Source organism: Carettochelys insculpta, chromosome 14 (assembly GCF_033958435.1).
Source record: "Carettochelys insculpta isolate YL-2023 chromosome 14, ASM3395843v1, whole genome shotgun sequence".
In the NCBI taxonomy this organism is placed as follows: domain Eukaryota; kingdom Metazoa; phylum Chordata; order Testudines; family Carettochelyidae; genus Carettochelys; species Carettochelys insculpta.
Window position 1 is genome coordinate 45,945,026 of NC_134150.1, and position 27,106 is coordinate 45,972,131.

At 47.0% G+C, this 27,106-nt stretch overlaps 2 protein-coding genes across 3 annotated transcripts in view; one reads left to right on the forward strand and one right to left on the reverse strand.

Annotated features, from left to right (window-relative positions):
* The window catches only part of ADAT1 (adenosine deaminase tRNA specific 1), an 89,368-nt gene extending 80,092 nt beyond the window's left edge, over positions 1 to 9,276 (forward strand). For both annotated transcript variants that reach the window (XM_075008420.1, XM_075008417.1), the window contains exon 10: positions 8,137 to 9,276. Coding sequence is in view for 1 of the 2 variants with exons in the window: in XM_075008417.1 (XP_074864518.1) it covers positions 8,137 to 8,140 (4 nt within the window). In the remaining variant the exon portion in view is untranslated. The remainder of the gene's footprint in view (positions 1 to 8,136) is intronic.
* GABARAPL2 (GABA type A receptor associated protein like 2) overlaps positions 5,815 to 27,106 on the reverse strand; it is a 32,519-nt gene continuing 11,227 nt past the window's right edge. The window contains exons 4-5 of the mRNA XM_075008421.1: positions 12,339 to 12,511; positions 5,815 to 6,415 (exon numbers count right to left, since the gene is read on the reverse strand). Of these exons, the coding sequence (XP_074864522.1) occupies positions 6,325 to 6,415; positions 12,339 to 12,511 (264 nt within the window). The 3' untranslated portion in view covers positions 5,815 to 6,324. The remainder of the gene's footprint in view (positions 6,416 to 12,338; positions 12,512 to 27,106) is intronic.

Sequence of the window (27,106 nt, forward strand, 5' to 3'; positions counted from 1 at the left end):
TATTCTAGTATTACGGTTATAGGAACGTCCAGGGGAGCTAACTGCTTGGCGGAACACCAGGCTGTAAATCGAGTCCATTTCTGTTCATAAGTCCTCCTGGTGGAGGTCCCTCGGCTACACTCCAGGACTGGTTGTACTCCCTCCGTACATGTGCTCTCTAAGGCGCTGAGCCATGGATTAACCGTGCTTGTAGACGCAGACCCTGAGGGTGCGGGTGCACTATGGACCCCTGAGCCTGCGTGAGTAAGTCCAGCGCCACCGGTAGGGGAAGTGGTGGGCGATCCGACATGCGCAGAAGCAAGGGGAACCATTGTCACCGGTCCCAAGTTGGGACTATGAGTATCATGCGAGCTCTCTCCCTTCTGGCTTTCTGCAGAACCTTGTGGATAAGCGTTGTGGGGGGAAACGCGTAAAGTAGAAGGCCCTTCCATGAAATCATGAATGCATCCCCCCAGGGACCCCCGCCCTATTTCTGCTCTGGAGCAGTACTGGGGACACTTCTTGTTGTACTGGGTGGCAAACAAATCGACTTGGGGAAACCCCCATGTACGAAATATGCGCCGTAGCAGGTCGGAGCGGATCTGCCATTCGTGCGTGAGTGCGAAGCGCCTGCTCAGCTGATCTGCCTTCATGTTGTGAGTGCCCGGCAAGTACGAGGCTTTCAACGTTATGTTGTTGGAGATGCACCAGTTCCACAATCGGACTGCTTCCGCACATAGCGCACGGGATCATGCCCCTCCTTGTCGACTGATGTAGAACATAGTGGAGGTGTTGTCGGTATTGATCCCGACTACTTTGCCATGCAGGTAATCTCAAAAATGTCTGCACGCGTTGAACACTGCTCTGAGCTCCAGTATATTTATGTGCAGTGTCTGTTCTGCAGGGGACCATAGCCCTTGCGTCACCTTGCTGCCAATGTGCGCTCCCCATCCTACGTGGGAGGCATCAGTAGTAAGAAAAATAGAAATTTGTGGTTGGTGAAAAGGCACCCCCACTAGCAGTTTCTTGGGATTTTCCCACCACGCTAGGGATCTGCACACCTCTGTCGTGGGCGACACTACCTTGTGGACAGTATGGGATGCTGGTTTGTAAACACTCGCCAGCCAATGCTGCAGGCTTCGCATGTGTAACTTGGCATGCTGTACCACAAATGTCACTGCTGCCATGTGGCCCAACAGCTGCAGGCACGTTAGGACCGGCACCGTGGGGCTGTACGTCATGACTTGCACCAGTGAGCTTATGGCGCGGAAGCAGGCGTCGGGCTGGTATACTCTTGCTGTGATAGAGTTTATGCGTGCCCCTGTGAACTCTATATCTTGTGTGGGTTCGGTCTTTGATAACTAGGCCCAGCGAAGTAAACATGTCAGCGGTGACGCGTATCATGCGTAAGACCTCTGCCTTTGAGGCCCCTTTCAGCAGGCAGTCGTCCAGATAGGGGAAAATAAACACCCCCTGTCTGTGCAGGTAGGCTGATACGACTGCCAGGGTTTTGGTAAAAACTCTGGGAGCCAAGAATAGGCCGAACGGAAGAACCCTGTACTGGAAATGTTCCCTGCTGACGGTGAAGCGGAGGAAGCGTCTGTGTGCTGGGTGGATTGTTATATGAAAGTAAGCATCTTGTAAGTCGAGGGCTGTAAACCAGTCTCCATCGTCCAGTGCCGTAAGTATGCAGGCAACTGTGATCATCCGAAAGCGTTGCTTGCGCAAGTAACGGTTGAGGCCCTGTAGATCCAAAATCGGCCTCCAGCCTCCTGTTTTCTTCTCTGTTAGGAAGTAGCGTGAATAAAAACCTTTCCCCTGGAATTGCTCCGGCACTCTTTCCACCGCCCCTATGAACATAAGGTGATCCACCTCCTGCTTGAGCCTCGCCTCATGGGCAGCGTCTCTGAGATGAGGCCTGGCGGGAGGCTTCGTCAGTCGAAGTGACTGGAAGGGGATTGTGTAAGCCGTGGCTATAATCTCTAGCACCCATCTGTCCATGGTGATCTTTTGCCATTGGGAGTGGAACGGTTTGAGGCGATGATGGAACATGAGATGAGAGTGGCATTGAGCGATGGTGTTGATAGTGCAGCCCCCGACATACCTGTCAAACTTCTTGTCTTTGGGCCTGCCCTGAGGGTGTACGGCTTTGTTGAGAACGTCGCCTGGGAGTTCTGTACTGCTGCTGCTGTTGATGGCGCCGTTGGTCGTAGCCTCGCTGATATTGAGCACGCTGTGGTTGGTAAGCATAGTGTCTTTGCTGAGGATAAAATTTCTTCTTCTTGTATGGGGGAGTATAAATGCCCAAGGTTCTAAGTGTGACCCTCAAGTCCTTGCTGGAGTGGAGGACCGAGTCGGCCGAGTCCGCAAACAGCTTTTGTTTATCAAAGGGAAGATCCACGATCTTCGCCTGCAGGTCCCTGGGGATACCAGACGTCTGGAGCCAGGATTCCCTACGCATGACCACTGCTGTAGCTGTTGAACGTGCCGCTGTGTCCGCCACGTCCAGGGCAATCTGGACTCCCGTCCGCGACGCTGCATAGCCCTCTTGAACAATCGCCTTTAACACTGGCTTCTTGTCTTCCGGGAGTGAATCCATGAGGGGAGTAAGTCTGGAGTAATTGTCAAAGTTGTGGTTTGATAGGTGTGCCGCGTAATTTGCCATTCTCAATAATAGGGTAGAGGAGGAATATACCTTCCTGCCAAACAGCTCTAGCTTCTTAGCATCTTTATCCGATCCCCCCGATTTGTACTGAGACGCTTTCGACCTCTGCTGGGACGATTCGACCACCAAAGAATTTGGTTGTGGGTGACTAAAGAGGAACTCCATGCCCTTGGCTGGGACGAAGTACTTCTTATCCGCTCTCTTGTTCGTAGGTGGAATAGAGGCTGGGGTCTGCCATATGTTAGTGGCTGACTCCATAATGGCTTCGTCCAGCGGGACAGCGATTTTGGATGAAGCCAGGGGTTTCAAATTTTTCAGGAGTTTATGATGCTTCTCCTGCACCTCTGCTATTTGAATGTCCTGCATGAAAGCTACTCTTTTGAACAGTTCCTGGAATTGTTTAAGGTCATCCGAGGGGGAGACATCCCCGGGGGCCATGGCCTCATCTGGGGAGGATGAGGAGGCACCACTGGGGTAAACCTCCCTCAAATCCTCTGGTTCCCGTGGTCGATGATATACTTGTTCCCTGGAGGACTGTGAAGGAAGGTCCCAGGATTCTGGATCTAACTCCCCCTAAGACAACTGTGTTCCCGTCCCAGAGCGAGAGTGTACAAGGGGGTACTGAGAAGCAGGGGAGGACCTGCCCCTGGATCTAGACCTGCGGTGTCTGTGTTCAGCATGATGAGGACAACCATAGCAGCATGGGCAAGGGCCCGGTGATGGAGACCTGGACCACGATCGGAGAGTGTACCCATGATATCTGGGAGAGCAGGACCTCCACGATGACATAGATAGTGGTGAAGCTAGTTTGTGATAGTACTCAAGGGGATCCGTGCCCAGAAATGGTGAAGGTGGCCCAAGCCATGGCGAAATTGGTTGGAGGAACAGAGAGGGAGGTCCTAGATAAGCTGGTGGAGTCACAGCACGCTGGTGTCGCGTGTGTACCTCGGGGGGAGGGCTAGGTGATAAGGGCAGCACAGCCCTGTCCGGAGATGGACTGCGGTGCCGAGCTTTTGCTTTTGCCTTGCCCCTCCCCTGCGGGGTGGGTGCCGCCCCTTCCCGTGCCGGGGATCTCAGCCCCGTTGTCGGCGCTGCACTCAGCACAGTCAGCTGTGGTGCCACGCGGGTAGCTTCCTCCGGCACCGGTAGGCTCCGTGCTGGGTGCCCCTGCGCCGTCGGCGCTGTGGGGGCTGGTGCCGCCTGCGTTGGCGCCGCCGATTCCGGCGCTCGCCTCGCTAGCGCTCGCGGCGCCTTGCGTGCCGTCTGTTGTGTAATCGGAGGTTCAGCCTCTGCCACGTGCGCTGCTGCGCTGCCGTTTTCATGAGCTCGCACCTGGGGACTCTGCGTTCCTCCTCTTCTGCACTGAGGGGGTCAAAGAGGCTGCCTTCCTCTTATGCAATCCAGAGGGCCCTTCTGCGTGAGGCTTCTCCGGCAGTTCCGGTTGGAGAGCCTTATCAAACAGGAGCATTTTGAACCTCGCCTCTCTGTCTTTCCTGGCCCTGGCTGTAAGCTTAGCACAGTGAGAACACTTCTGGGTAATGTGCGATTCCCCCAGGCAGCAAATGCATTCACTATGCCCATCGGAGCCCAGCATAGCTTTGTGGCATGACTCTCACTTCTTAAACCCCGAGGAGGCCATCGCGGTGAGTCTTTACTGTTAATAGGGTACTTAGCCCCTAATCAGTGCCTTTTTACCCCAAATAACAATCACCGGCCTGCGGGGCAGCGGACGGCTTAACTAGCCTTCTTGTCTGCCCCTCTCTCCTTCGTTCCTCTTCTTTCTGCTAGCTGATATTCTCTCTCTCTCTCTCTCTCTTTTTTTTTTTTTTTTTAAATAGTGACAAAACAAACAAACTACACATAAAAACATCTTATCTTACTCTGGCTTTAGCCTGAGCAGATTCCGTCTGCAGCCGATGGCAGTTGAGAAGGAACTGGCGGGGACCGGATCGCGCACATGGCCGGGGGCGTGCAAGGGAGCGGCACGCGTTGGCGCATGCGCGATCCAATAGAAACTGCTAGAAGAATTCCGATCTGCGGCGCCGGGCGAGCCCGACACCTATTGTGGAGCACCCACAGGGACCACTCGAAGAACAACCAGTTTCACACATACAGAATACGGCGAGACTGTCTAGGAATGACTACAGCAGAAAGGGGGATCTAGGGGTTATAGTGGACCACAAGCTAAATGTGAGTCAACAGTGTGACGCTGTTGCAAAAAAAGCAAACATGATTCTGGGATGCATTAACAGGTATGTTGTGAACAAGACACAAGAAGTCATTCTTCTGCTCTACTGTGTGCTGGTTAGGCCTCAGCTGGAGTATTGTGTCCAGTTCTGGGCACTGCTGTTCAAGACAGCCGTGGAGAAATTAGAGAGGGTGCAGAAAAGAGCGACAAGAACGATTAAAGGTCTAGAGAATGTGACCTATGAAGAATGGCTGAAAGAACTGGGCTTGTTCAGTTTGGAAAAGAGAAGATTGAGGGGAGACATGATAGCGGTTTTCAGGTATCTAAAAGGGTGTCAGAAGGAGCAGGGAGAAAACTTGTTCTGTCCTCAGAGGCCAAGAAGAACAAGAGGCAATGGGCTTCAACTGCAGCACAGGAGGTTTAGGTGGACATTAGGAAAAAGTTCCTAACTGTTAAGGTGGTGAAACAGTGGTATAAATTGCCAAGGGAGGTTGTGGAATCGCTATCGCTAGAGATATTTAAGAACAGGTTAGATAGATGGCTCTCAAGGATGGTTTAGACAGTACTTGGTCCTGCCCTTGGAGCAGGGGCCTGGACTCTATGGCCTCTCGAAGTCCCTTCCCGTCCTAGTGTTCTATGATTCTGTGATCCATTTCTGAAATGATTAGGCGTCCTGTCTCCTTTTGCATCTCCTACCTGGTGTATTCTCTACCACTCTGGTGCCTGTTCCTCTTCTGCCCCTGCACGTGGTATCCAGCATCTTGACTGTCAACCCTTCCCCAAATACACAGTCCAATTGTCCAGTTCTCTCCTTGGCATCCCCAGCCAGGAAGCTGGGTTCCATTGTCAACTCCTGGCCTCCTTTCCTCAGGAGGACTAACTGTTCCAGATCCTTTTTTCCTGCTTTAATATGCATCAGTGTGCTTCCTCACTGTAGAATGTTAAATTAAAGGTAAAGAAAGGACCTTAGGCACTTAACAGCAGTTGTGTCAGAGGAATTTTTATTGTAATTAATAGAATTCAGAAAGAGGAACATTAACTCAGTTCAGATTGATACGGATTTTGCTACTGCTCAGAATAGTATAGTGAAGCAAGTGTTCCCATGACTAAGAATAATATTTTAATTCTTATCAGCTAACACTTCAAATTAAATTCAGAATAAATGTATATTCCCCTCATTTTAGTAGCTCAACTACTTTGCATCAATATATAAACAATGTCATTAAATGTGTTCCAGAGAGTTGAGGCTCTGGGAACTTATAGCCATGAGGACAATGCACAATAGAGAGCTGTCCCCTGCCAAAGGAAAAGGAAAAAAAAAAAAAAACCTGATAATTTACCAGTCTAATAAAATAAGACAACATATTAAGAAATTAATCCAGTTACAAATGCATGATGTGTATGGGAGAAGCCTCTGTGGCTGTAATAACTGAAAACAAATGGCTATTTACAAGATACACAGCAGGATGATGCAGCAGCCAGACCCCAGCATTCAGAAGCCAAATGTGTTTTCTCCACTGTAGGCCACATATAAGAATCCATCTTCATCCTTCTCCTTCTCATAAAGCTGCCCCATAGTTAAGCTTGAACAAAGGGGAAAAAAATCACAGTGAGAAATTGCTCAAAGCAGCAGATGTGCACATGATAACAATTACTGCATGGTATCCAGAAAAGAGGACACAATGAAAAACAAAGCTCTAGATTAGAAGTATAAAATAAAAAAAATCCATGAATGCAAGGAAGTGAATCTTATGAAAGCTCACTACCTAATAAATTTATTAGTCTTCGGGTACTACAGGACTGCTTGTTATTAGTATCTCAAATGTTACATCCAGCAAGGCATGACAAGTATCCACACCCTCAGGCCTCACCAATATCCCTACTTACCACCGATGTTCTGGCATGGGCATTCATAAAGAATTTCTGGAAAACTACAAAATGCCTGAACTTTTACTGTTACATTTCTGAACCATCACAAATGTAGATTTTAGTACATGCTGTTTGAGACCTACTGTGCTGTTTCCAGTTTAGAAGTGCTGAAGCCTTGGGATGTATTGGGATTAGAATCTCAACAACCCACTTCTATTGCTGTAGCTGAAGCACCATCACTACTTACAGTTAAAACAAAAAAAGCAGTTAAGTAGCCCTTTAAAGATTAACAAAATAATTTTAGGTGAGCTTTCGTGGGAGAGACCCACTTCTTCAGACCATAGCCATACCCTAACAGACTCAATATTTAAGGCACAGAGAACCAAAAACAGGTAATGGAGGTGAACAAATCAGAAAAAAAAAAAAATGATAAAGGTGAGCAAATCAGAGAGTAAAGGCCCCTTCTGCCCCTCTACTCTCAGATTTGCTCACCTTGATCTTTTTTTTCTGATTTGTGCATCTTGATTACTGTTTTTGGTTCTCTGTGCCTTAAATACTGAGTCTGTTCTGGTACAGCTATGGTCTGAAGAAGTGGGTCTGTCCCACAAAAGCTCGCCTAATAAATTATTTTGTTAGTCTTTAAAGTGCTACTTGACTGCTTTTTTGTTTTGATAGTATGTAGACTAGCACACCTCCCTTTCTGTTACTACTTACAGTTAAATTGTGTGAATGATTCCATTTATAATCCCCTTTACCCATTCCAGTGTTTAGCAATGTGTTGGATTAATTTTCAAGACCCAGTTTCCATCCAAAGGTGAATTTATTTTGAAAGCTTGTGCATAAAATATTTCAAATTCAGCTACTTTAAACAAGAGGTTGTAGGAATGGCTCCTTATTATAAAATAAAAAGGGACTAATTTGAGTAACTTTTGCTTCAAAAAATGACGGTTGGTAGCAAGTTTAAATTTGGCTGGAAACTGATTCTTATTGATAACAGGCCTTTGAGCAGTCATGTGAAAATAAGTTTTAATTTGACCACATGATAAAGGCTTAGACTCATTTTATGCAGTTCCAGTATGTTGTGAAGACCAACATTTCAAAGGAAGGTTGCACTCAGCACAGGTGTGGTTACCTCACTGCATAATGGAGTTAATCTGCATTGAAGACAAGGTTTCTACTATGCCTCATTCACTACAGTAATAAGGTGTGCCAAGTCTATAGTAGTCACAACTAATCCACTGTATGTGGAGGTAAGGAGGCACACCACTACATGCCATAGTCCTAAATGTGCACCATATACAAAACAGACTGATACAGCACTGTCTATCAAAATAGATTCTGCAACTTTGTGTTTAATGACTTTTTGTAGTTGTTGACTAAGTGATTTTTAAAATGAATACATCACAGGACTTTTTTTTTTTTACATGTATAACAGGTGAAGAGATTTGTCCAAAAAAACAAACCCAGAAGTCTTATTTCCTGTTTGTTTAAATTGAACAATCAGCTTTATGCCTAAGTAGATAGCCTGGAGCACTGTGAAACTGTGATGGTCCAAGATTTATACTCAAGAGTGAAGATGTAATTTTCAGTGAAGATTTTTGGCTGAGTAAGTGAGGCCTTACCCTCAACTTGACAGCGTCTCTGTTTGGAGGTAACACAATGATTCCTGAATGCTGCATCCCAACTATAACACCTTAGGGAATGTGCTTGTAGAAGGTACTTTGTTAATTTTAGTGGGAAGTGGAAAACAGGGAGGGGGAAACGGAGGACACCACAAGCCCTGGACACAGAATCATAGAATAGTAGGACTGGAAGGGACCTCGAGAGGCCATCAAGTCCAGCCCCCTGCCTTCATGGCAGGACCAAGCACTTTCTAGACCATCTCTGAAAGCCATCTATCTAACCTCTTCTTAAATATCTCCAGTGATGGAGATTCTACTATCTCCCTTGGCAATTCGTTCCAGTGTTTGATCACCCTGACAGTTAGGAACTTTTTCCTAATGTCCAACCTGAACCTCCCCTGCTGCAATTTAAGTCCATTGCCTCTTGTTCTATCCTCAGAGGCAAGGAAGAACAAGTTCCCTCCCTCTGCCTTATGACACCCTTTTAGATACCTGAAAACTGCTATCATGTCCCCCCTCAATCTTCTCTTTTCCAAACTAAACAAGCCCAATTCCTTCAGCCTTTCTTCATAGGTCATGTTCTCTAGATCTTTGATCCTTCTTGTTGCTCTCCTCTGGACCCTCTCCAATTTCTCCACATCCTTCCTGAACTGTGGTGCCCCGAACTGGACACAATACTCCAGCTGAGGTCTAACCAGCGCCGAGTAGAGCGGGAGAATGACTTCTTGTGTTTTGTTCACAACACACCTGTTAATGCATCCTAGAATCATGTTTGCTTTTTTTTTGCAACAGCATCACACTGTTGACTCATATTTAGCTTGTGGTCCACTATAACCCCTAGATCCCTTTCTGCCGTACTCATTCCTAGGCAGTCCTTTCCCATTCTGTATGTGTGACTCTGATTGTTCCTTCCTAAGTGGAGCACTTTGCATTTGTCCTTATTAAACTTCATCCTGTTTACCTCAGCCCATTTCTCCAGTTTATCCAGATCCTTTTGAATTATGACCCTATCCTCCAAAGAAGTTGCAACCCCTCCCAGCTTGGTGCCATCTGCAAACTTAATAAGTGTACTTTCTATGTCAATATCTAAATCATTAATGAAGATATTGAACAGAACCGGTCCTAAAACAGACCCGTCGAGCCCCACTAGTTATACTTTTCCAGCAGGATTGAAAGCCATTAATAACTACTCTCTGGGTACGGTTATCCAGCCAATTGTTCACCCACCTTATAGTAGCCCCATCTAAGTTGTATTTGAGTAGTTTATTGATAAGTATATTATGTGAGACCGTGTCAAATGCTTTACTGAAGTCTAGGTATATCACATCCACCGCTTCTCCCTTATCCACAAGGCTCGTTATTCTATCAAAGAAAACTGTTAGATTGGTTTGACATGATCTGTTTTTAACAAAACCATGCTGGCTGTTCCCTATCACCTTACCACCTTCCAACTGCTTGCAGATGGTTTCTTTAATGACCTGCTCCATTATCTTTCCTGGCACAGAAGTTAAGATGACTGGCCTGTAGTTTCCCAGGTTATTCTTGTTCCCCTTTTTATAAATGGGTACTATATTTGCCCTTTTCCAGTCTTCTGGAATCTCTCCCGTCTCCCATGATTTTCCAGAAATGATTGCTAAAGGCTCAGATACCTCTTCTATCAGCTCCTTGAGGATTCTAGGATGCATTTCATCAGGCCCTGGTGATTTGCAGACATCTAATTTTTCTAAGTAAATTTTAATATGTTCTTTTCGTATTTCAGCTTCTAAACCTACCCCTTTTTCACTAGCATTCTCTATGTCAGGCATTCCTTCAGATTTCTCAGCAAAACCAGCAGCTTCAACCACCTCTGGTTAATTGTCTAAAAATCAAGGAACCAGTTGATGGCAGCCAGTAACACATTCCAGTCAAATAAACCTAGTGTACTTTTGCCTATCTTTCCAATAGTTTCAAAATGTTGACATCCAGAAAAAAAATAGTTCAGAGAAAGGGGGAATGGGGCAGTAGTGGGAAGAGAGTGCAAGCAAAGCTGTTGAGATGGGGAAAGAAGTGACTAAGGGACTGTGATATGTACCAAGCTATGAGGCCCCAACCCACCAGCTGGAGGTCTTGTAACCCTCCATTCCAGGCTACAGAGAGAGAGAGACTGAAAGGAAGCAGTCATTCGGAGTGCAGCAGAGCTGCTGGACAGAGCAGATCAACTGCTAACTGGAGCTAGGGATGTAAGGACATGTTGCTGGCTGCACTGATTCAAGGACGATTTCAACTCTGAGGTAAAGGTGAAGGTACTGGGACCATCATAGGAGACAGAGAGATCCAGGCATGGGGAGGAGGGGGGGTTTAATAAGCCCTTTAAATAAACTGGAGTAGCAGAATGGCACAGAGGAAGCATATGAGGAAAAGGAAGAATACAAGGACCCTTCAACTATGTGCAATAAGCTTGACATATAAAAGCAAAAAAGTGTATGACCACTAGTTAAACCTTGTTTTTGTTAACACTTGGGCAAAAAGAAACCTTTGTTAAAGCTTTAACACTCCTGTCTGTCTAGTTAATTTAGGAAAATTCACAACACACATTTGAGATACACTCCCAAGGAGGTGTTAATTGCAAAAGCAGAAAAATCAGACTTGAGAAACCAAGTAGGAAGATGGAGAGAGAGAGAGAGAGAAAAAAAAAGCCTTTTCAGGCCCTCACTCATAATAAAGCAGGAACAAGAAAAAAGAAAACCCTCACAACATGCTAATTTTTAAAATCCTTTGCAGACTGTCTGAAGAGACCCTTAAGGTTTCATAGTATTAAGGCATTATTTGATCTTTGAATGCTTATCTCTGTCCTGTTAGTAAGCAACATTACATGCTGTTTCTAATTTAAGGAAGTACAGCTTCTGCTACAGCCTTGGGTGCCTATGTAGTATCTACTACAACATATTCTGTGTACAGCAGCTAAAAACATTTTTCTATCTAAAACACCCTGAATAAAATAAGGGGCCATTCCCTTCATTCACTTTGCACTGTAAAAATTTTAACAGCTTATTCTATTATTTAAGAAAGTCTGTGGCTATCTGATTAGTCTGCATCATAATGATTCTGCTATACCGGGGTCATAGTTAAGGACTGTTTCCAGAATCCTAACTGACTTTCGTTTTTGAGCATTTAATTAAGCAACCTTAGCAATCACAGAATGCTGACTGTGTCAGTCTTGGGCTGTGTCTAGACTAGCCCCCAACTTCAAAGGTGCCACGGTAATTAGGGTGTCCGGAGATTACTAATGAAGTGCTGCAGTGCATATGCAGCAGTTTATTAGGCTAAATTGAAGTGTGAAACTTCAAAGTGCCATCTTGCATGTAGCCACGGGTAGTTCTAAGTGTCTGCGCTCCTTCAAAGTCCCTTTACTCCTCAAAATTTTCAAGTGCTGGCACTTCGAAGTTGCCACGGGGGAGATTTAGCCTAATGAATTGCCGCATATGCATCACAGCACTTCATCAGTAGTCTCCCAACACCCTAATTACCATGCCCCCTTCGAAGCTGGGGGCTAATCTAGACACAGCCTTGGTGCTGTAGACTAAGACTAAGCACAGTACTTGCCCCAGGAAATTACAGTCTAAGAGAATTTTAGTGACGCTTATCCTAGGATACTAAAATGATTGCTGAATTGTTGCTAAGTGCCATCCATTTAGTCACTCGCTTTCTTGGCAAAAAGATAAACATGTACGTCTTTGACTCCTATAGGTCATCTCAGTAGCCTTCTGCACCATCCTTCTCTGATGCATGTCACAACTGAGATGCTTTCCAATAATATTTTCTTCCAGCTTATTCTTATAAGATGGTGTTTTGTATGTTGCTGGCCTTTAAATAAAATGAGAGCAAGGGTATTAAAACAGCAAAACATCCTTCCTTCAGTGAGCCATTCCTCAGTATATCATGTTGAGGGGTTAACGCAGTCATAGAAGAATGCGGTCCATCAGGTGTATGCATCTTTAGTGAAATGCATGCAAATTTCAGTTTGATGGCTTCTCACCTGGACTGTGGGACAGTCTTGTCTACAAAGAGAAATATTGCTTTCTCAGATGGCAGCTGAATCCTCTTCCTGATGATCCACATGAACTGGGCCACAGTGATGTCAGATGGAACCAGATACTTCCTCTTATCAATGTCAAGAATCTGAGATCCTGAGACCTTTTCCACAATGACCTAGTAAAGCACAGACACAAAGATGAGACTTTTCTGGACAGATCTAGACAGACAGTTCTCTTGCTAGGACAGGCTTACAATGCAATGACAGGTAGATGTCAAATAAAAGGTGAAACAAATCTGCCTTAACTGGATTCATCCACAGTATACAGCTCAAAAAACTCTGCTCAATTTGCAGCAGAAGATAAAAGAGAAAACAAAACGCCAGTAGGCAGAAGTAAGGGCCTACAGAACTCAGAGTCCATTTCAGTCAATTTTCTGGTCCTAGGATTTAAAAAAAAAAAAAAAAAAAAAGTAATTTTCATGATTTCAGGTACTTAAACTTAATGGTGTTGAAACTGCAGAGGTCCTGACCCAAAATGGAGTTGTGGGGGGCAGGACTTCCAAGGTTATTGGAAGGGATGAAGGAAGGTTTGCAATATTATTACCCTTCTCTGAGCGGGACAGATGTGCCCATCTGTTGCCCTGACATTTGATCTCGGGAGGTAGGCTGCCTGCTGGGGCCCGTATCGGAGACGTTATGGAAGTTGTTGTCGAGGATTGTCCGGCCCGCTGACTACTACCCCATGCTACTCATCCATGGGGGTAGTAATGATACTACAACATGTAACACTGAGCGGACCAAGAGTGACTACAGAGCTCTGGGAGTATGGGTGTAGGAGTTTGGGGCACAGGTGGTATTCTCTTCAATCCTTCCTGTCAAAGGTAGGGGCTCAGACAGAGAGAGGTGCATCCTGAAAATGAATGCCTGACTGTGTAAATGGTGTTGCCAGGAGGGCTTTGGCTTTCTCAACCACAGAATGCTATTCCAGGAAGGACTGCTAGGCAGAGATGGCGTTCACCTTTTGAGGAGAGGGAAGACCCTATTTGGACACAGACTGGCTGACCTAGGGAGGAGGGTTTTAAACTAGGTTCGATGGGGACAGAGGAGCAAAACCCACGAGTAAGTAGAGAAGATGGAGACTTGGGAGATGGATTGGAAATGGGAGGAAGCACAGGCTATAATGGCAGAGAAAAAGGAGGGTCCAGGCAAAACTGGGAGGCAAGATCAAATCAGTATCTTAGATGCTGATATACAAATGCAAGAAGTATGGGTAATAAGCAGGAAGAACTGGAAGTGCTAATAAATTAAGACAACTATGACATTGTAGGCATCACAGAAACTTGGTGGGATAATACACGTGATTGGAGTGTTGGTATGGAAGGGTACAGCTTGCTCAGGAAGGACAGACAGGGGAAAAAGGGAGAAGTTATTGTCTTATATATTAAAAATGTACACATTTGGACTGAGGAGGTGGACATAGGAAATGGATATGTTGAAAGCCCCTGGATTAAGCTAAAAGTGGTAAAAAACAAGGGTGATGTCCTGCTAGGAGTCTGCTACAGGCCACCTACCCAGGTGGAAGAGGTGGATGAGGCTTTTTTTAAAACAACTAACAAACTCATCCAAGGCCCAGCATTTGGTGGTGGTGGGGGACTTCGACTATCCAGATACACGTTGGGAAACTAACACAGCAACACACAGACTATCCAATAAGTTCTTGGACTGCAATGGAGACAACTTTTTATTTCAGAAGGCTGAAAACCTACTGGGGGAAAGCTGTCCTAGATTTGATTTTAACAAATAGGGAGGAACTGATTGAGAATCTGAAAGTGGAATGCAGCTTGGGTGAAAGTGATCATGAAATCAAAGCGTTCACAATTTTAAGGAAGGGTAAGAAGGGAGAAAAGCAAAACAGACACAATGGATTTCAGGAAGCCGGATTTTGGTAAACTCAGAGAGCTGGTAGATAGGGTCCTGTGGGAAGCAAGACTGAGGGGAAAAACAACAGAAGAGAGTTGGCAGTTTTTCAAAGTGACATTATTAAGGGCCCAAAAGCAAGCTATTCTACTGCGTAGGAAAGATAGAAAATATGGCAAAAGACTGCATTGGCTTAACCAGGAGATCTTGCGTGATCTAAAAATAAAAAAGGAATCATAGAAAAAATGGAAACTAGGACAAATTACAAAGGATGAATACAGGCAAACACCACAGGAATGCAGGAGCAAGATTAGAAAGGCAGAGGCACAAAATGAGCTCAAATTAGCTACACGCATAAAGGAAAACAAGAAGACTTTTTATAAATACATTAAAAGCACGAGGAAGACCAAGGATAGGATAGGCCCATTGCTCAGTGAGGAGGGAGAAACAGTAACGGGAAAAGATGCTTAATGACTTCTTTCTTTCGGTCTTCACTGAGAAGTCTGAAGAAGGAATGCCTAACATAGTGAATGCTAGTGGGAAAGGGGTAGGTTTAGAAGGTAAAATAAAAAAAGAACAAAATCACTTAGAAAAGTCCGATGTCTGCAAGTCACCAGGGCCTGATGAAATGCCTCCAAGAATACTCAAGGAGCTGATGAACGAGGTATCTGAGCCACTAGCTATCATCTTTGGAGAATCATGGGAGACAGGAGAGATTCCAGAAGACTGGAAAAAGGCAAATAGAGTGCCCATCTGTAAAAAGGGGAACAAGAACAACGCAAGAAACTACAGATGGGTCAGTTTAACTTCTGTGCCAGGAAAGATAATGAAACAAGTAATTAAGGAAATCATCTGCAAACACTTGGAAGGTGGTAAGCTGATAGGGAACACCCAGCATGGATTTGCAAAGAACAAATCGTCTCAAACCAATCTGATAGCTTTCTTTGATAGAAATAACGAGCCTTGTGGATAAGGGAGAAGCAGTGGATGTGGTATACCTAGACTTTAGTAAGGCGTTTGATATGGTTTTGCATTATATTCTTATCAATAAACTAGGCAACTACAACTTAAATGGGGTTACTGTAAGGTGAGTGCAAAACTGGCTGGATAACCATACTCAGAGAGTAGTTATTAATGGTTCTCAGTCCTGCTGGAAACATATAACAAGTGGGGTTCCACCAGGGTCTGTATTGGGACTGGTTCTGTTCAATATCGTCATCAAAGATTTAGATATTGGCATAGAAAGTAAGCTTATTAAGTTTGCAGATGACACCAAGCTGGGAGAGGTTGCAACTGCATTGGAAGATAGGGTCAAAATGATCTGGACAAATTTGAGAAATGGTCTGAAGTAAACAGGATGAACTTTAATAAAGACAAATGCAAAGTGCTGCACTTAGGAAGGAACAGTCAATTTCACACACAGAGAATGGGAAGTGACTGTCTAGGAAGGATTATGGCAGAAAGCAATCTAGGGGTTCTGGTGGACCATAAATTAGATATGAGTCAACATGTTGCAAAAAAAAAAAAAAAAAAGCATATATGGTTCTGGGATGCATTAACAGGTATGTTGTGAACAAGACACAAGAAGTCATTCTTCCGCTCTACTCTGCGCTGATTAGGCCTCAGTTGGAGCATTGTGTCCAGTTCTGTGTGCCGCATTTCAAGAAAGATGTGGAGAAATTGGAAAGGGTCCAGAAAAGAGCAACAAGAATGATCAAAGGTCTAGAGAACATGAGCTATGAAGAAACGCTGAAAGAATTGGGCTTGTTTGGTTTGGAAGAAAGAAGATTAAGGAGGGACATGATAGCAGTTATCAGGTATCTAAAAGGGTGTCATAAGGAGGAGGGAGAAAACTTGTTTTTCTTGGCCTCTGAGGGTAGAGCAAGAAGCAATGGGCTTAAAACGGCAGGAAGGGAGGTTTAGGTTGGACATTTGGAAAAAGTTCCTAACTGTCAGGGTGGTCAAACACTGGAATAAATTGCCTGTGGAGGTTGCAGAATCTCCGTCTCTGGAAATATTTAAGAATAGGTTGGATAAATGTCTATCAGGGACAGTCTAGACAGTACTTGGTCCTGCCATGAGGGCAGGGGGCTGGACTTGATGACTTCTCAAGGTCCCTTCCTGTATAGCATTCTATGATACTCTGGCAGCTCAGCTCTGAAGGCAGTGCAGAAGTAAGAGTGACAATACTGCCACCTCCCTAAAATGACCTCATGACCCCTTTCCAGTGTCCTTTTGGAGTAAGAACCTCCAATTTTAGAAGTGCTGGTCTTCACCATGAATCTATATAGCATAGGGTAGAGGTATACAAAAGAGAAGATTTCACATTTTTCATGGCCATGAATTTGGTAGGATCCTATGAATAAGGAATGGCAAGAAATTAATGAAATAACAGTTACATAGATTAGTGGAATGTCCTGCATATTGTATTCGGTCCAGTCACCTTAATTCAAAAAGATAAGGCAAACAGAGGGGATGTTCTGAGATGGGTGACAAAAATGAGGGAATGTGGAAAATAAGGATGGAAGCCAAAAGAAAAGACATGATAAAGCTATATAAAATAGCAAATGGGCTAGAGCAGATCTCAAATCTTTCCAGACTACCATACCCCTTTCAGGAATCTCAGTCATCTTGCATACTCCAAATTTTATCTCATTTAACTACCTGCTTACAAAATCAGACACAAAAATACAAAAGGGTCATAACCTGCTCTTACTGAAACACTGATGACTCATTTTACCATATAATTATGAACTAAACCAACTAGAACAGGGGTGGCCTACATGTGGCCCGCAGGCCAGAATCCGGCCCATGCAGCCAGCAGCTGCACCATTTTGAAAGCTGGCTGAGCGGCGAGTGGTCCTTTTTAATGAGCCATTTGTGGCTCTGGGTGCTGCCACCGCTGACTCCTCCTCAGGTTCCCTGTCATGATGAAATAATGGAACTCAATTTAATTGGTTTTACAGCTGGCAGGAAGAATCCAGCCATTAAACCAATTAAATTCAGTCCCATTATTTCAATGCAGTAGGGGGGAGGGGGCACCTGCAATGTACATGTGGGAAGGAAATAGGAGGACTGGTGGGAGCCACACAGCTGCACTGAGGAGATAGCAGGCCAGCAAAGATGCAGCAGGGGGCAGCAGTGGCAGTGCACAGAGCTCCTGTGTGAGGGAGGGGGAGTGGGTGGTGGTTTGGGGCTGAGAGGCGTTAAGCGTGGAGGCAGAGGAACGGTTTGCGGCTGAGAGAGGTTAAGCCTAGGGGCAGGGGCTGGTTTGTGGCTGAAAGGGGTTAAGCTAGGGGTGGTTTGGGGCTATTACATGTTCAGCCCTCAGAACATGTAAAAAAAATTGCCATGTCGCCCCCACTGAAAAAGGCTGGTCACCTCTGAACTAGAATATAAATAGTAATCATTAGCTCAGTGATGTGATTACTCCCTGGAGCCAAAAGGCACAGCAGAAGTAAGAAGGTATGCTGAAAAGGTTCTTGCAGTTTGATAAAGCTCTTTTACACCATGTCTACCACTGATCTCTTCTGCAACCTTAGCTTGATCTTTTATCCTAATGCCTAATCTGTTTTGGAGAATACTGATGTGTTAGTAATAAAGATGGTGGCACTAGGCAAAGACTGGCTTCAAGCCTATGAACTATCTGCACATCTATCTTGTTACAATGTAAGGCCAAAGCTGTCTATGGGAATTATTTTGGGGACACTCTGTGTTACACAGTATGTCAAATTAGCCCAGTTCCCTGCGCTCATAGCTTGACTAAGTATTATCTAAGTCACCGCTAACAGGAGTTTGTCCAACTTGCTCTTAAAAATCTCTTAATGATGGAAATTTCGTAACCTCCCTGGACAATTTATTCCAATGCATAACCACACTGACAGGTTCTTCCTAATGTTCAGTCTAAACTACCCTTGCTGTAATTTAAGACCACTGCTTCTTATCTTATCCTGAGTGGTGAAAGAGAACAATTTTCTCCTTGCTCTTTGTAATAACTTTTTAGGTACCTGAAAATTTATGTTCCCTTTCAGTCTTCTCTTTCCCAGACTAAATAGACTCAATTATTTTCAGTCTTCCCTCATGTCATGTTTTCCAGACCTTTGATCATTTTTGTTTCTCTCCTTTAGACCCCCTCCAATTTGTCCCCATTTTTCGTGAAATGTAGCATTCAGAACTGGATACGATACTCCACTTGAGGCCAGTCAGCACAGAGTACAGCAGAATTACTTCCCATATCTTGATTATAGCACACCTGCTAATACATCCCAGAATGTCTGCTTTTTTCATACCCCCTGCCCAACAGTATCACACTGACTCTAATTTAGTTTTTGATCCACTATGACCCCTAAATCCCTCTCTGGACTACTCCTTCTTAGGCAGTATTTTCCAATCTAGTACCCGTGAAACTGATTGTTCCTTCCTAAATGGAGTACTTTTCATTTATCCATACTGAATTTCATTCTATTTACTTCACACCATTTCTACCGCACGTCCAGATCATTTTAAATTTTAGCTCTCTCCTCCAAAAGAACATGCAGTCTTTCCCAGCTTGGTAACTTCTGCAGACTTTGTAAGTCCATGTCACTATCTAACTTGTATCACAGTTGTTCCTTTTGGCCTTTTAGAATCTCCATTACTAACATCTGTTGTTGTAACTGTTCCAAGCTCCTCTAGGACGCTTTGCCCAGAGGCAAACTCCCTTCCCTGTTGGCTGCTGCCCCGTTCGCTGCTCACCCCTGGTTCTCTGGGAGCTCCCTTCTTATAGGGAGAGCTGCTGGCTGGTCAGGCCTGGCTCTAAGCCTTGCCTCCAGTCTATTCAGCCCCCCTTCAAGGCTCACCTGGCAGGGAACTGCCCCAATTCACACCTTGCAAACTGCTCTTCTCTGCACAGCACAAGCTCAGGCTCTGCTAAGTAACATAGCTGCACAGACAGACAGACATTCACCCCCTACCAGCTCACCACACAGCCCCCCAAATCCCACACTCACCCAAGCTCCTCTAGGATGCTTTGCCCAGAGGCAAATTCCCTTCCCTGTTGGCTGCTGCCCCCTGTTCTCTGCACAGAGTGTTGTGGAGACACCCACGCTCGAAGCACTGGCATCAACTAGATGTGGTCATCACTAGGCGTAACAACCTCAAAAACGTCCTTCTGACACGCAGCTATCATAGTGCTGACTGCGATACAGATCGCTCGCTAGTTTGCTCCAAGCTCAAGCTGAGACCCAAGAAGCTGTACCGCTGTAAACCTGCTGGAAGGCCCCACATTGACGCCAGAAAGACGGCAAACTCGGAGAAAGCTGAAAAGTTTAGAGAGACCCTCCAGGAAAATCTGCGCAGCGGCCATGGGGGCGTCGATGCGACATCCAAATGGCAACATCTGAGGGATACAGTTTACAACACGGCCTTGTCGGTGTTTGGAAGAAGAGCTAGAAACACGAACGACTGGTTCGAAGCTAACTCTGATGAGATGATTCCAGTCATTGAAAAGAAGCGTGCTGCACTCCTGGAGTACAAACGCTCACCGAGCCAGAGTACCCAGCAAGCGCTTAGAGAGGCCAGAAGAACAGTACAGCAGACAGCCAGGCGCTGTGCCAACAACCACTGGCTCCAGTTATGCAGCAGCATCCAGACCTGTGCCGACTTTGGTAATCTCAGAGCAATGTACGAGGGTATGAAGAAGGCATTAGGACCCACCCAGAACGAGATGGCACCTCTGAAATCCAGATCTGGTGAAGTCATCGCTGACAAAGCCAAACACATGGAGCGCTGGGTCGAGCACTACTCCGAGCTGTACTCACGCGAGAATGTTGTGGTTGACGCAGCCCTCGATGCCATCGAGCTCCTACCAGTAATGGACGAACTGGATCAAGAACCAACTGTGGATGAACTGAAGGCAGCCATCGACAGCATTGCAGCAGGAAAGGCCCCTGGTCAGGATGGTATACCACCAGAGGTAATCAAATGTGCCGCGGACACACTCCTGGAACCCCTGCATGAGCTGCTGTGCCTGTGCTGGAAAGAGGGTGAGGTTCCACAGGATATGCGTGACGCTAACATTGTAACGTTGTATAAGAAGAAAGGAGACAGAAGCGACTGCAACAACTACCGTGGACTCTCCCTCCTAAGCGTCACTGGTAAACTGTTCGCTCGTGTCATCCTTGGCAGACTCCAGAAGATTGCTGAGAGGGTGTACCCCGAATCGCAGTGCGGATTCCGTGCAGAGAGGTCTACCGTTGACATGGTCTTCTCCCTAAGGCAGCTGCAGGAGAAGTGCAGGGAGCAGAGAAAGCCACTCTACATAGCCTTCATCGACTTGACCAAGGCTTTTGACTTGGTCAGCAGGGATGGTCTGTTCAAACCGCTCCACAAGATAGGCTGTCCTCCACGGTTACTCAAGATGATCCAGTCGTTCCACGAAGACATGAGAGGAACCATCCAATATGACGGCACATTATCGGATGCTTTCAGAATCAGAAGCGGCGTCTAACAAGGATGCGTGCTTGCTCCGACATTGTTCGGGATCTTCTTCGCACTCCTCCTGAAGCATGCCTTTGGATCTTCAACAGAGGGCATCTTGCTGCACACAAGATCTGATGGGAAACTGTTTAACCATGCAAGGCTGAGAGCTAAGACTAAGGTGCGAGAAGGCCTCATCAGAGACATGCTGTTCGCAGACGATGCTGCTGTAGTGTCTCACACAGAAGACCAGCTTCAAAAACTGCTGGATCGGTTCTCCAAAGCGTGCAAGGACTTTGGGCTTACCATCAGCCTAAAGAAGACAAATGTACTTGGTCAGGATGTTGCTGAATCCCCATCAATCAGCATTGACAACTATACGTTAGAGGTTGTCCACGAGTACGTTTACCTCGGGTCCACCATCACTGACGCCCTGTCGTTGGACACTGAGCTAAATAGGAGGATCGGAAAAGTGGCCACAACTCTGTCCAGACTCAGCGAGAGAGTGTGGAATAACAACAAGCTGTACACTCACACCAAAATGCAAGTCTACACAGCCTGCATCCTCAGCACCCTCCTTTATGGCAGCGAGACTTGGACCCTGTATGCCCGCCAGGAAAAGAGGCTGAATGTCTTCCACTTGCGCTGCCTCAGGTGCATCCTTGGAATATCATGGAAGGACAGAGTTACCAACACCGCCGTCCTCGAGCAAGCTGGAATCCCAACCATGCACACCCTCCTCAGGCTGCGTCGACGCCGCTGGCTTGGCCACGTCCACAGGATGAACAATGGAAGGATTCCAAAAGACATCCTGTATGGTGAGCTAGCCTCTGGCAAAAGACCCCCCCGGACGCCCCCAGTTGCGCTACAAAGATGTCTGCAAGAGAGACCTCAGAGAGGTAGACATCGAGCTGGACAACTGGGAAGAACTAGCAGATGACCGCAGCAGATGGAGGCAGGGGTTACACGAGGGCCTTCAGAAGGGCGAGTTGAAGATCAGACAGCTAGCAGAGGAGAAGCGAGCGCACAGAAAGCACAATAAGGACTTGCCAGACACCCACTACATCTGCAAGAGATGCAGCAAGGACTGTCACTCTCGTGTGGGTCTTTATAGTCACAATAGACGCTGTAAATGAAGTCTCAAATTGAAACTTTAAAGGGCGCGATCCATAGTCTGTGCAGACTGAAGGATGCCTACTACTACTACTGTAACTGTTAGGCGGTACATGAAGAGCTGTGTTCCCAAACTGACATCCTATGTCAGCAAACATCACTAGTGTAGACACAGTTAGTTAAACTGGCACAGCTAATCTTTAATTGCTAGAACTTGTTTTGTTTGGGGGAGGACGGAATTACAAGACTGCTGCAAAACCCAGCTTAGCCAGTATCACTCTGTCCATGAATTTTGCCAGTAAGTGGTATACCAGTATTCCTACACCCTCCTATTGTAGACATAGCCTGAGACTGGCAGTGTGTACACTACAGGTGCTACAACTGAACAGTGACAGTTGTGCTACTGTGGCAACATAGTGCAAACATGTCCAATACTGACGTAAGAGTTTTTTTTCCTATTGCTATAGTTAATCCACCTTGCTGAAAGAATATGGATAGACTGACAGAAGAATGCTTTTATTTAGTTGAGCCTATACTGTGAGTACAGCTTAATGACCTCACTATGGGGTGTAAATTTTCATACATAGGGATATAGCCAGATCAAACTAGTTTTAAGCACAAGCTAAGCCTAGCTTATTTAATAGGCATTTTTAAGTTCATCAAAATCTACATTCTTAGAGGTTACGTCGGCTTTATATGGGCTCTTTGTAGTTAGTGGCGCAGCCTTGGAATTCATTGATCATACAAAGGTGCCTAAAGAGAGAGCCTGCAAGAGAGAGATACAATGTGCCAAGCCTTCATGACACAATGCTGACAGCCCCACTGTTCTGCGACACTTATGATGGTCAATGAGTACACCAGATGTGGCTCATCAGGGCTCTACATGTGGCTCTTGAGACATTTTATTTGCCAGATTCTGCTGGTTTACATCTGCGTAGTTTTTTTCCTACTGGTGTAGGTTGAACCTCTCTCATCCATCACCCTTGGGACTGGACCAGTGACAGATGAGAAAATTTGTCTAGCACATTACCAACATATCCATTCCCCACTCGGCCCTTAAAAACATTTAGGTGTAAATTAGAGCTAAATAATAGCACAGAACACAGAGTCAAGACTGGTCACTGTAAGCAAACTTTATGGAACCACAGGAAACATGGCCACACCCATAAGTGGTAGTCTGGCTAACTAAAATCATGCCAGATTATGGATATTGCTGGATGAACATGTGATGGGTTAGAGAGGTTCAAACTGTACCACTGAACTGACATGCACATAAAGCAAGGGCATGTAAAGAAAGGTGCATGCTGATGGTACACAACACTGACTGAGAGCTGTGCATTCTCTCTACTTCCAATCCAAATGTTGCTACAATTCCATTGGCACACCCCACAAATTCTAGGCAGGCAAGTGTGGTTAGCAAAACTTCCGTATCCTTGGAGACAGTCTTGGTTACAATCTTGTGGCCCACTGAGGTGGAGGTCACTGTGCTAAACATTGCCCCCAAGAGCAGCACTGAAAGGAACAGCAAAGGAGTGGGTGTTCCTGGTGTCTGCACACAGAGGCCTCCCTGGGGGAGGCATCTTGTAGGTTAGAGGCTTGGTTCTCCATGGGCTCTCAGCCAGTCACCTCAGTGGGCTCAGATAAAAGCAATGCAGAATCTTTGGAGGTCAGTTCCTGTCTTAGATCAGAAAAGCAGGGAAGCGCATGCCTCTCTGGCCACAGGGGCCTTACAACTAGCCAGGCTTTACCGCACAGCTAGGATTGCAGAAACAGAAGTTCTTCTTCGAGTGGTCCCCGTGGGTGCTCCACAATAGGTGTCAGGCTCATCCGGCACCGCAGATCGGAAATCTTCCAGCAGTTTCTCCTGGATCGTGCATGCGCCGGCACGCGCCGCCCCTGGCCGCGTGCACGATCCGGTCCCCGCCAGTTCCTTCTCAACCGCCATCGGCTGCAGACGGAATCCATTCAGGCTAAGGACAGGGTCAGATTACTTAGTGGTTTTTTTCCCACGTGTAATTTGTTGTTTTTCGGTTATTAAACAAAAAAAAAAAAGGAAAAAGAGAGGAGCGGAGAAGAACAGACCAGACGTGAAAGGCCATTAGGCCTCTCGCTGCCGCAGGCCGGTGATCACTCTTTGAGGAGGAAAGGCACTGATTAAGTGCTAAGTACCCTCTTAACAATAAAGGACTCACCACAATGGCCTCTTCAGGTTTTACACAGCGTGAGTCATGCTGTGAAGCTATGCCGGCCTCCGTGGGGCACAGCGAAGGCATCCGACGCCTGCGGGAATTGCAGGCTACCTGGCCGCGTTCTCACTGTGCTCTGACCCCCCCCCCCCCCCCCCCAACCCTCAGTGCAGAAACGGAGGGAACTCTCCCTGGCTCGATCCTTGCCGTGCATCGGCAGCGAGCAGGACGAGCAGAACACACAGCTACCGACCGTCATCCCTCCCTGGCTCGATCCTTGCCATGCATCTGCAGAGAGCAGGACGAGCGGAGCACACAGCTACCGGCCGCATACTCAGGCGGCGGCACTGTCACAGGCGGCACAGACCCCCGCGGCACCAGTGGTGCAAGGGTGCCAGGCACGGAGCCTGCAGGCACCGGAGGGGGATACCCGCGCAGCACCGCAGCTGACGGTGCCGAGCGCGGTGCTAACAGCGGGGCCGAGATTCCCGGAAGGGGAGGGGGCAGTGCTGGCCCCGCAGCGGAGGGGCAAGGCAACATCAAAAACCCGGCACTGTAGTCCATTTCTGGACAGGGCTGCGCTGCTGTTAGCACCAAGCCCTCCCCCTGTGATACACACGCCGCACCGAAGGCCTGTGTCTCCACCGGCCCATCGGGGGGGAAAAAAAAAAAAAAAAAAAAAAAGCCTTCTCCGTTCCTCCAACCGATGTCACCACGGCATGGATTGTATCACTGGAGTACTGTCAAAAGCCAGTTTCACCTCTATCGGTGTCACTGCAGAGGTCTCGCTCTCCCTGACATCGGGGGTACACACCCCGTGAATGGTCCAGGTCTCCATCTCCAGACCCTTGCCATGCTGCCATGGTCGTCCCTATCAGGCTGGACACAGACAAACCACAGGCCTGCACCCAGGGGCAGGTCCCCACCCCCGGCCGCTCAATAGCCCCATGGGCGCTCCCGATCGGGGATGGAAACACAGTTGTCTCAAGGGGAGTTAAATTTAGAACCCCGAGACTTTCCTTCACAATCCTCCAGCGAGCAAGTGTGTCATCGCCCGTGGGAACCCGAGGGTTCAAGGGAGGTTTACCTTAGGGGTTCCTCCTCATCCTCCCCAGACGAGGCCATGGCCCCCGGGGATGTCTCTCCCCGGGATGACCTTAAACAGTTTCAGGAGCTGTTTTAAAGGGTGGCTTTCACACATGACATTTAAACGGCAGAGGTGCAGGAGAAACATCACAAACTCCTGAAAAATCCGAGACCCCCAGCTTCATCCAAAATTGCTATTCTGCTGGACGAAGCCGTTCTGGAGTCAGCCATTAATTTATGGCAGACTCCGGCCTCTGTTCCGCCTACGAATGGGAGAGCGGATAAGAAATGCTTCGTCCCGGCAGAGGGCATGAAGTTCCTCTTCAGTCACCCACAACCAAACTCTTTGGTGGTCGGGTCGTCCCAGCAGGGGTCAAAGGCTTCTCAGTACAAATCAGGGGATCAGACAAAGATGCTAAGAAGCTAGAGCTGTTTGGCAGGAAGGTACATTCCTCTCCTATCCTGCTATTGAGAATGGCAAATTATGGGCACACCTAGCAAATCATAATTTTGATAATTACTCCGGGCTTACTCCGCTCATGGATTCACTCCCGGAAGACAAAAAGCCGGTGTTAAAGGCGATTGTTCAAGAGGGCTACACAGCATCGCAAACGGGAGTCCAGATTGCCCTGGACATGGCGGACACGGCAGCACGCTCAACGGCTACAGCAGTGGTCATGCATAGAGAATCCTGGCCCTAGACGTCAGGTATCTCGAGGGACCTACAGGCGAAGATCGTGGACCTTCCCTTTGATACACAAAAGCTGTTTTGCAGACTCAACCGACTCGGTCCCTCACTCCAGTAAGGACTCAAGAGCTACACTTAGAAGCTTGGGCATTTATACTCCTCCATACAGGAGGGAAAAATTTTATCCTCAGCAAAGACACTACGCTTACAACCACAGCGTGCTCAATATCAACAGGGCTACGGCCACGGGCGCTATCAATAGCGGCAACAGTACAGAACCCCTAGGTGACGTTCTCAACAAAGCCGTACGCCCTCGGGTCAGGCCTCAAAGGCAACAAGTTTGATGGGTATGTCGGGGGCTGCACTATCAATACCCTCGCTCAATGCCACTCTTATCTCATGTTCCATCATCGCCTCAGACCGTTCCACTCCCAATGGCAAAAGATCACCACAGACATATGGGTGCTGGAGATCATAGCCACGGTTGCGCGATCCCCTCCCAGTCGCTTCCACCGATGAAGCCTCCCACCAGGCCTCACCTCAGGGGCGCTGCCACGAGGCGAGGCTTAAGCAGAAGGTGACCCATCTTATGTTCACAAGTGCGGTGGAAAGAGTACCGGAATAATTCCAGGGGAAGGTTTTTATTCACGCTACTTCCTATCGGAGAAGAAAACGGGACACTGGAGGCCCATCTTAGATCTTCGGGGCCTCAACCGTTACTTGCGCAAGCAACGGTTTTGGATGATCACAGTTGCCTTGATACTCATGGCACTGGACGATGGAGACTGGGTTGCAGCACTCGACTTACGAGATGCTTACTTTCATATAACAATCCACCCGGCACACAGACGCTTCCTCCGCTTCATGGTCGGCCAGGAACGCTTCCAGCACAGGGTTCTTCCGTTTGGCCTCTCCTCGGCCCCCAGAGTCTTATCAAAACCCTGGCAGTGGTGTCAGCCTACCTGCACAGACGGGGGTGTTTATTTTTCCCATATCTGGGCGACTGCCTGCTAAAAGGGACCTCGAAGGCAGAGGTCTCACGCATGATACGCGTCACAGCGGACACGTTTCTTCGCTGGGCCTAGTCATCAACCTCGCAAAGTCAAAGTCCGAACCCACACAACATATAGAGTTCATAGGGGCACGCATAAACTCTATCACAGCAAGGGTTTACCTACCCAACGCCCACTTCCGCGCAATCAGTTCGCTGGTGCAAGTCATTACATACACCCCCACGGTGCCGATCTTACCGTGCCTACAGATGCTGGGCATATGGCGGCAGCGACGTTTGTGGTACAGAATGCCAGGTTGCACATGTCAAGCCC